This window comes from Ursus arctos, unplaced genomic scaffold, assembly GCF_023065955.2.
Source record: "Ursus arctos isolate Adak ecotype North America unplaced genomic scaffold, UrsArc2.0 scaffold_3, whole genome shotgun sequence".
Classification (NCBI taxonomy): Eukaryota; Metazoa; Chordata; class Mammalia; order Carnivora; family Ursidae; genus Ursus; species Ursus arctos.
The window spans coordinates 48296728-48305812 of NW_026622985.1; the positions used below are offsets into that span (position 1 = coordinate 48296728).

Sequence of the window (9085 nt, forward strand, 5' to 3'; positions counted from 1 at the left end):
ATTCAGCCATAAAAGAAGATTCAGCATGGGTGAACCTGAGGGCATTATGCTAAGTGACATAAGGCAGACAGAGAAAGACAAATATTTACCTGTATGATCTCACTTATATGTGAAATCTAAAAACATTGACCTCGGTATGTATATAAGGTGATGGATGTTAACTAAATCTATTATGATAGTCATTTCACAATATATGTAAATCAAACCACCTTAAACTTATACAATGATATTTGTCAATTATTTCTCAATAAAACTGCAAAAGGCCCATGTTAAACTTAAGAAACAGAATAGACTGATAGTTACCAGGAGCTGGGAGTGGGGAAAATAGAAAAAAAAGGATACAAACTTTCAGTTATAAGATGAATAAATTCCAGGGATCTAATGTAAGACAAGGTGACTATAGTTAACAGTACTGTATTGTATGCATGAAAGTTGCTATGAGATTAAATCTTGAAGGTTCTTACCATAACAACAACAAAATGGTACTTAGGAGAAGGATGTGTTTTTGTGGTAAACATTTTCCAATATATATGTGTATCAAATCATCACATTGTACACCTTAAATTTATATAATGTTGAATGTCAGTTGGATCTCAAAGCTGGAAAAAATTAGGAAAACTCAGTCTCCAATAGAGTACCTAGTTTGAGGATTCTACACCTGTATTATCCACATCTTCTTAGATGTAAATAAGTTTGCATGTTACATATGAATTAGCTACTTAAATGTTTTCTTTAAGAATTTTCTTCTCAGAATGCTGATAATTTTAGTTTGGAAATATTTTAATAGAGTATGAGTCATTTAAGTAGCTTTTATCCTATATAGCAACTCTAAACACTTTCTCACAGCCTCCTTATACTCTTGGAGTATACTCTTGGTCAGGCTATAACTTCCTAAGAAATGATTTTTTTTTTTTTTTTGGTACTCCACATAGACTCATTTGGAACTCCCTTTTGGGTAATGTTAAATTAATGAGTAACTGATATTTCTCATTCTTTAGAGGGTGCATTAAAATCCTTTTTATTACCATCTCATTGATAAAAACTTTATTTCAATATTTTAAATTTATTATAAAAACGATAAGTTAAAATGGCAACTACTTATAGATGCACAGAAATCTTGGCTTTTTTTCCTTATAAATCTATAAACAAACATAGCTTAATAGTCTTCATAAACAGCTGTGTTTTAAACATGGGCATTTTTTCTAATATGAAAGTAACTCATTATAGAATACTGGCAAGTATAAACTGTATGAAAAAGAAAATGAAAACCACCTATCTATTATTCCACCACCCAAAGAGAACCATCATCCAAATATTGTGTTTCCTTAGTTTCCTGTGGTAGCATAGGCATAACTCTGTATCTTTCTGCCATTCACACAATTTTATGTATGTTAGATGACAAAGGGACAAATCCAAAATATTAAATAAGTAATGTTTCATAGTGTTTATTATTTACAAGTCAATTTCATCTACTTTTTTTTTTTTAAAACCTTCACTAATTCTGTTAGGAACATTTTTTTCCCACGGTTTTGAACCTGAAGCCACCGCTTCACAGAAGTATAGTTACAACATTAGCAATTGCAACATTAGCAAATCCTAGAGCTCAGATTCAAACTCAGTTCGCTCGGCATCTCAAATCCCAGTTTTTTTCCCTCAGCGTTTTCCCTCAACAATCCAACTACTTCATGTATTTGGATTTCTGCTACAGTCTGTCCCTTTGACTAAATTAAAAATCATTCTAAAAGTTTGCCTTAAAACACCCTCAGAGTGTTACTAAATTAAGTTTAAATATCAAGTATAAATTTTCAAGCAATTAGTTTTGGTTTTGCCTGAGCAGAACACCCCACAGATGATGTCGAATAAAAACTATTTACACACTACCATAGAGCATTTCTTGTAAAAACGTTGGGTCTGTAGCAGCGATTTGCTAATCAAATTCAGAATTTGATTTGAAATGCCTCCGGCAGGCAGCCAATCCAGTTATGAAAGAACAGAAGCAAAAACTAGAGCCCTGGTGAGTCTCCTCCAGAAGCGAGCTGGGTGCTTTGCTCTCATTAGCAAACTGGTTCCATAGGAAATCTTTGTGATTGCTCCTAAAATAAAATAATGTCGTTAATTTTTTCAATAAATTATTGGACTATACTAGACACAAAACATGTACATTTCAGAATCTAGAATCATAAAATATTTTGACATGTTTTAATATAAACAGGAACATTTCCAATGATTGCTTGGATCTAAAATGTTTTTCCACTTGACATTTGTTTATACTTCCTAGGAAAGAAACTCTATTTATGGATAACTGAATAACACAAATAAACATCAGAGAGAGCTGAAAAATCAGCTTTGATTATGCATGAAAATCTACAATGTCATTGTGTACTCTTATGCCGTATTCTGATTGCCTGTTTATTTTTACAGAACTGCTGGTGAGCCTATGGAAGAGGAGCCAGCCTTGTGAAGTGCCAAGCCCCCCCCACCCCCATATTTCCTGTGTGTGACATCATTGTGTATCCCCCCACCCAGCACCCTCAGACATGTCTTGTCTGCTGCCTGGGTGGCACAGATTCGATGTAACATAAACACTGGGCACAAAATTCTGAACAGCAGCTTCACTTGTTCTTTGGATGGACTTGAAAGGGCATTAAAGATTCCTAAAACGTAACCGCTGTGATTCTAAAGTTACAGTAAACCACGTTTGGAAGAAACTGCTTCCAGCATACTTTTAATATGCTGGGTGACCCACTCCCAGGCCCAAAGTATGAACTAATAACATCCAGTACAGCATTAGATACTATTAATTATTATGGATGCTATGACAGCCAGTGAAATTTTGGGCAAAACCTGAGAAATACTCATTCCTGACATTCTGATCAGTTTCTTATTGGGTAATTTTTGTCAGTCTTAAATTGTTTACAGGATTTGCTTTCAGCTATGAACGGATAGCAGTTCCTGACATATTGCAAGGGGTTGTTTTGTTTTGTTTTGTTTGTTTTTTGCCCTTGTTTTAACACATGGTTCAACTGTTGCTAGTAAGAGTTCAAGATGGAGTAACTGGGGTGAGGCTTTTTTCAATAGAATAAACCATGCTGTATCTCAAAGTCCAAATGCCAAAGGAACCTCACATACTCTATGTAATGGTGCAATATTTTATGTCACATTTTTTGAGAAAAATAACTCTATTTCCCTAACATCCCTCTGTGTATTCTCACACATGGGAGATTTGCAATTGTATTTGAGGATGAGGTCTCCCATCCCCCTCATACATCCCTTGTTCTGATGATAGTAGTTTCAAGCATATGTTCCACAGAGGATGGTCTTAATTTTTTCCAAGTCTATCAAGAACTAGAACTTTTCATCTTCTTTCCTCCATCACATCTTTTCTTCTTACCTTTCATCCTTCCTTCCTTCCTTATAGAAAAGCTAAAGATTACCCACAATCTCCCCAATACTCAGGAGCTTTGAGTATTCCGTTTATTTATTATTTTAACTTTTCAGGTTAACACAGTTGCTTGGCATGATGTGTTCTTTTAGCTGTGACACCATTGAAGTGAAGCAGTATCACTGAATTTTCTAGATCTTCAAAATGTGTTAATGAAGGCATTGCCTATTTGAAGTCACCTTGAATTGTGTTAACCTTGAAGTTGTGCCTTCCTGTGGAAAACACACACACACACACACACACAAATTTAACCTTTACACATGTTGCCTTAATGTCAGAGGCTAAAAATAAAGGACATTTATTTCTGAGATTAAAAGCAATTTACTAAATATAGTAGGTTATGCCCCTACCTCCCAAAATTTTATTTCAATGTATAACTCAAACACCTAAAGACATTGATGTAGAATACCTCGCAGTATTTAATATCCGACAATGCTTTTGAAAGAGTTGATGTTTCTTTTTATATATTTTCCTAACTCAAAGGATATATTAAAGCCATAAGTGAAGATTGTCATGCTTTTATTCAGAAATCTGAAAGAAACCTTAATTAAAACAAGGTTTTAGGGAAGGCCATGATATGAAAGATACAGAACAATATGGTTTTAGTTAAAGAGGACTCTAACCTGTAAATCAAAGATGAAAGATCTCACTCAAGTAGAATTATATAACTCCCTTTTGTTATACAGTCAGACCATATTTTTCATGCATTTGGTTTTTTTAGGATTACCATTTTAATTTTAAAGACTTTTATTACATATACAAAAATGGCTCAATACTTGGTTTAACATCTTAGAAATTTGAGACACCCTTTGAAATAGGAAGTCTGAAATGGAATGTAACTCAGTATTAGGTAAAAATTAGTTTTATTGCATAAAGGTCAATCTAGATTCACAATAGTAATGAATTTTTGCAAAAAATTAATATTTTCAGAGAAATTCATGCCAATCATATTTGCTAGCTCTTGCTATTTTCTGTAATTGCTTGAGGAGATTTACTTACAGAAAACCAAATAGTGGAGCCACAGGGGGAAACACACACACACACACACACACACACACACCCGTTAACAAGGAAAGTTATATCATATTTTAATTGGAAATGTAATTGTGACTTTTTAAAATCAACTTCATAGTAACAGATCTCTCTTATTACTTTCCGTCCTCCCAGATATTTTTTAGATGTTGAATAAGAAAATGAAACAGTATAGTGCAAGCATACTAATTTACTGAAGTTTCCTATAATAATTTTGCCACATACTTACTATACACAGCCATCAAACCGATAAAGTCAAATCACTAGTCGAATCGCCATCGTCATTTAGATTTGAAACATGACACAAATAATGAGTTAATCATACATCCTCCCATGTGATACTGTACCCAATTGGTTGCAGTTAGGGTCTTTAGGATGCACGGAGAGGCAGATAAACTATGGAGAGGATTAATCACAGCTGAATGTAGTTGTAAGAACAGAATGCCAGTGCTTTTTGATTATACCATTACAAGCTGTAGTATAGCCCTCAGGGACAGAATGGAGGCTTTTGGAGAATATCAACGCTTCTTTTGAAATAGACCAGCACTTTTTAAGAGGGTGGTTTCACTTCGTAATAGTTTTCTTCACTTATACATTTAATTTTTATTGCTCATATTAGTAAGGGGTTATTAGAACTCTTCTCTAAACACTATCAATAATATGTCTTTCGGATCCATACTTTGAAGGTTAAATACATAAGCTTTCTCACAATCTCATGCTCATAACATGATGAATAAAAATGATGACTTTTTTTAAAGCAGTTAGTAAACAATCCTAGGGCTTTAATAAGTTTTGATAATAAGTACAAAAAAAATTAATTTTCTCAATTATATAGTACAATCCAGGGTTACATATAAAATTGAAAAACACAATTTTATTAGGATAATAAGTAAAATGGACTTCAAATGGTAATTGAGGCTATTTAATTATTGCTTAGTAAATAGGAAGAACATTTTGAGATGAGGTATTTTAAAATATTTTTAACAAATTTACAACATCGATATTAGAGATAGAAATCCACTTTTGGAAAAACAGAGATACTCATGAAAAACTATTACAAATCCTATTTCTATTACCAATCACAAGAATTGAAATCTTGCCTTCAGTTTTCACTACAACCCTCTGCAAAACTTTCACATACCTCTCACTAAGGATAGCAGAGGTATCTGGCTGGCTCAGATAGTAGAGTGTGCAACTCTTGATCTTGGGATTATAAATTCATGCCCCAACTGGATGTAGAGATTACTTAAAACCTTAAAAAAACAAAAACAAAAACATGGTGGATTTGAAAGCGCAATTTCAGAAACTATAGGGCGGGTCTCTCCTAATGGTTTAGTACTGTTTTATTTCCGAAGGTCATTCATAAAGCTTTGTGGATTTACTGGGTTTCCTCACAGACTCCATATGGAAGTAAAATAGAATGACCACGTAGAAGGTCTCCTGGGAGAAAATTTCTCTTCAATAAGCACTTTTATACTTATTTTTTATGCCAGCATCTATGTTTAAGATGGTTTATTTGAATATTTCTTAGTATTTTTCTTTTGAAGGTTTACACTCAGTTTGTCTCAGTGAAAGTATTAAATGTCTAATAGCCATAAAACAAACAAACCAAAGGTTTCTGTCTTAAAAGCAATTCATTCTGAGCTTGAAATAATCACTCTGTCCGAATTTGACATTGTCATTTCTAGCAGCATCTATCTTAACATTCTTTTCCTGCTTCGGGAATGAAATCACTTGACTTGCTGAGAAAATAATAAAGGAAAAAAAAAAAAAAGAAGTAGGAAACAACACCTGTTCAACTATTCCATGAAGAGGGCATTTTCACCTCCAAAAGAAATGAAAACCAGATGATCTAAGCTAAGAAATGGAGGCATTTTATTGTTGTGTTCAAAACTGATCATCAACATGGTCATGATCTTCATCAAATATCTCTTGTGTTCCCAGAGGACACAATTATGTTTTGGTCTCCAGCAGTATTTTACACTACTTACTGCCTTTTGAATGAAGTATTCTGAGTAATACATTACCTGAATCAACACCATCACTAAAATATGTAAACGCCTATGTGTGGCTTCTTTTCCCAGTCATATTTACGTTGAAAATCATAGCCCTTGCCTCCTTGCTTTTACTCCACCAAATGCTTCATGAAACAAAACATGCTTGTCATGTGGACCAGAGTATAAATTTTTTAGACTGAACATGGTATACTCATACAGGACTCTAGAACTTGATTTCTCCAAATCAGCTGCAGTCTATTTTTTTGTGAAATACATGGCTGGTTTTATATAATGGTTTATCCAACAACTGAGTCATAATATGCTGGAAATAGCTGGGTCAGACAATTGATACTTAGACTATTGATCTGGGGCGTTTTGGACTTGATCTCAATGATAGAGTAATAGGGGTGTAACAATTTCTCAAACCGTCTTAATTCTCAAACTGGAACTTTTAGCAAATACGTGGTGAATTCACCATACAGTGCCAGTCTTTCCAACCAATAACTTCCTTTCCACCTTTCTCTCCTTCCCTTGTCCAACTGCCAATACCAAATTGCCATATCTAAACTATCAGAGTAGTTTCTTAAATCTCTATATTTCCTAAGTAGAAACAACCTTGGCAACTTATTTTCTGAACACTACTAGGTATGCTTCGATTCATGCCAATTTATATAAACTCTAGGATACTCTTTATCTTCCTTTTGATCTCTTCCTTTTCCAAGAACCACTTGACCTTTTTTACGATTCTTATTTTAAAAGATAGATCCAGTTATTGTCTTTTGGCCTACAGTTTTGGACCTGGTACTTTGTTTTATTAATACAGAATTTTTCTTTTGGTCTCAAATATAGTTTTCCACCATTCTTGGTCCTGCCTACTTGTGTTATACTAGTTATCACATAAGGAAGATTGTACATATACTTTTCTTCCCCTTTGGATGATGCCTTTGTGAGTCTAACTCAGAAGCATAAACTCTAACCTGAAGAAAAAGATGGCAGAAGAGTAATTTTAAATCAATATAACTTGGAAGTAAGATATTATTTCCAGACTATTCAAAGAAAATTGGAGTTCTTTTATTTTTCTGTTTGGGCCTTAGGCACATTAGAGGCAAATGTTGCAACATCAAATAAAATAAGGAGGGTCAAATGTTTTGTGGGACAATGTAGTCATGTCCTTTAGGCTTCGTTTCAATGCCCTTTCTTAGAGTTGGCATTTTATGACACTTGATATCTTGCAGCAATTTCAGGCTATTGCTTTTATTAACTTTAAAATTGAGTAGAAATGAAGTAATAAAACAACTTAGGAATTCTGAGATCTGAGGAGGAATCCCACTTTCTGGGGATGAAAAAATTGTTTTTAGGTAAAAATCTACGTATGCTTTTTCTAAATTTTAGGATTCTCAAACTTTTTCTGGATGAGCAATGTCAGTGTCTCACTCCACAACAGCTGGGTTATATGAAATTGCCCTTTCAGTGATTGCTAGGCATAAGGAGCATTCTGTTACAAGTGAATGATCATTTTGTAGATTATAGCCTCATCAGTTTGTGTCATTTGAAAGCAAATATCCTGATATTTTTAAACAAGGTGGGCAGGGCAGGCAGGAAACCAATATTTATTACTCTCATGATTAAACACTTTAGACCAGGCTTGTTGATGTGTATGCCAATAATCTGGAGTTTCTGGCTTTGTGTCAAATTAAAATGTCTTTTCTATTGTGGTCTGATATCTGTTTCTGTAATAAGATCAGTTTGTTGTCCTCTGTGCACCAGTGGTTTTGCCCTTAATTTTTTTGGCTAGCATTCACCAAAATCTGTCATCCAGAGCTGCTGAGAAAAATACATGTTGCCAAACTTCTTTTCTTAAAATTGTGCTGCCAGTGATGTTTTCCCAGATGTGAAAAATGATTATCTAATAAAGGATTAATACCTAATAACAACACCATTGTTGAACATGCTCATGGAATGTTTACCTTCTTTCTGATTCCTTTTTTGTATTTGAAATTATTGAATGGATAATTCAATGGTGTGTTCCAAATTATTGTCAATGTTGTTAATGTTGTGATTCTTCTTCAAGAGGATGAAAGATCCGCCTTCGTCTTGTGTTTTCTACTGAATTAGATTTTCCTCTAGTCCTAGTGTGAATAAAAGCTGTTTGAAATAAAAGTGTTCTTATTTGTCTACCTCCTTGGTGTTCACCATTAGACTCTGAATACTAGATATTTGACAAGTATTTGTTGAATAAATAAAACATTAATTATAAATTACTGTGACATAAACTGCTCCACTTTCAAAAACTGAAAGGATTATTTGCAAAAACATCCCCTTTATAATGTGAGAATTAACAAAAGAAGAAAAAGTTGGTTAAGACAGAGTTGCTCTTTGAATGTAATGTGCCGGTCAGGATAAATAATAATAGCTAACACTGGTTAAGCCCAGACTCATGCCTGTTACTCTACTGTACTGAGCACTGTACCAGAATTATACTGTTCATCACATGACCCCTACAACATGTATCATTACTCCCATTTACAGATGCATGGAGCATGAAAAAGATTAACTCATGTACTTACCCATTGTTACAGATAGTAAGAGATAGGTTTAAATCCGTATCTACATC

General features: G+C 33.9%; 1 protein-coding gene across 1 annotated transcript in view; it reads left to right on the forward strand.

Moving 5' to 3' along the window:
* HDAC9 (histone deacetylase 9) overlaps nt 1–8631 on the forward strand; it is a 906012-nt gene extending 897381 nt beyond the window's left edge. Inside the window, exon 26 of the mRNA XM_044386989.3 lies at nt 2422–8631. Within this exon, the coding sequence (XP_044242924.1) occupies nt 2422–2461 (40 nt within the window). The 3' untranslated portion in view covers nt 2462–8631. The remainder of the gene's footprint in view (nt 1–2421) is intronic.
* Nucleotides 8632–9085: the final 454 nt, after the last annotated feature.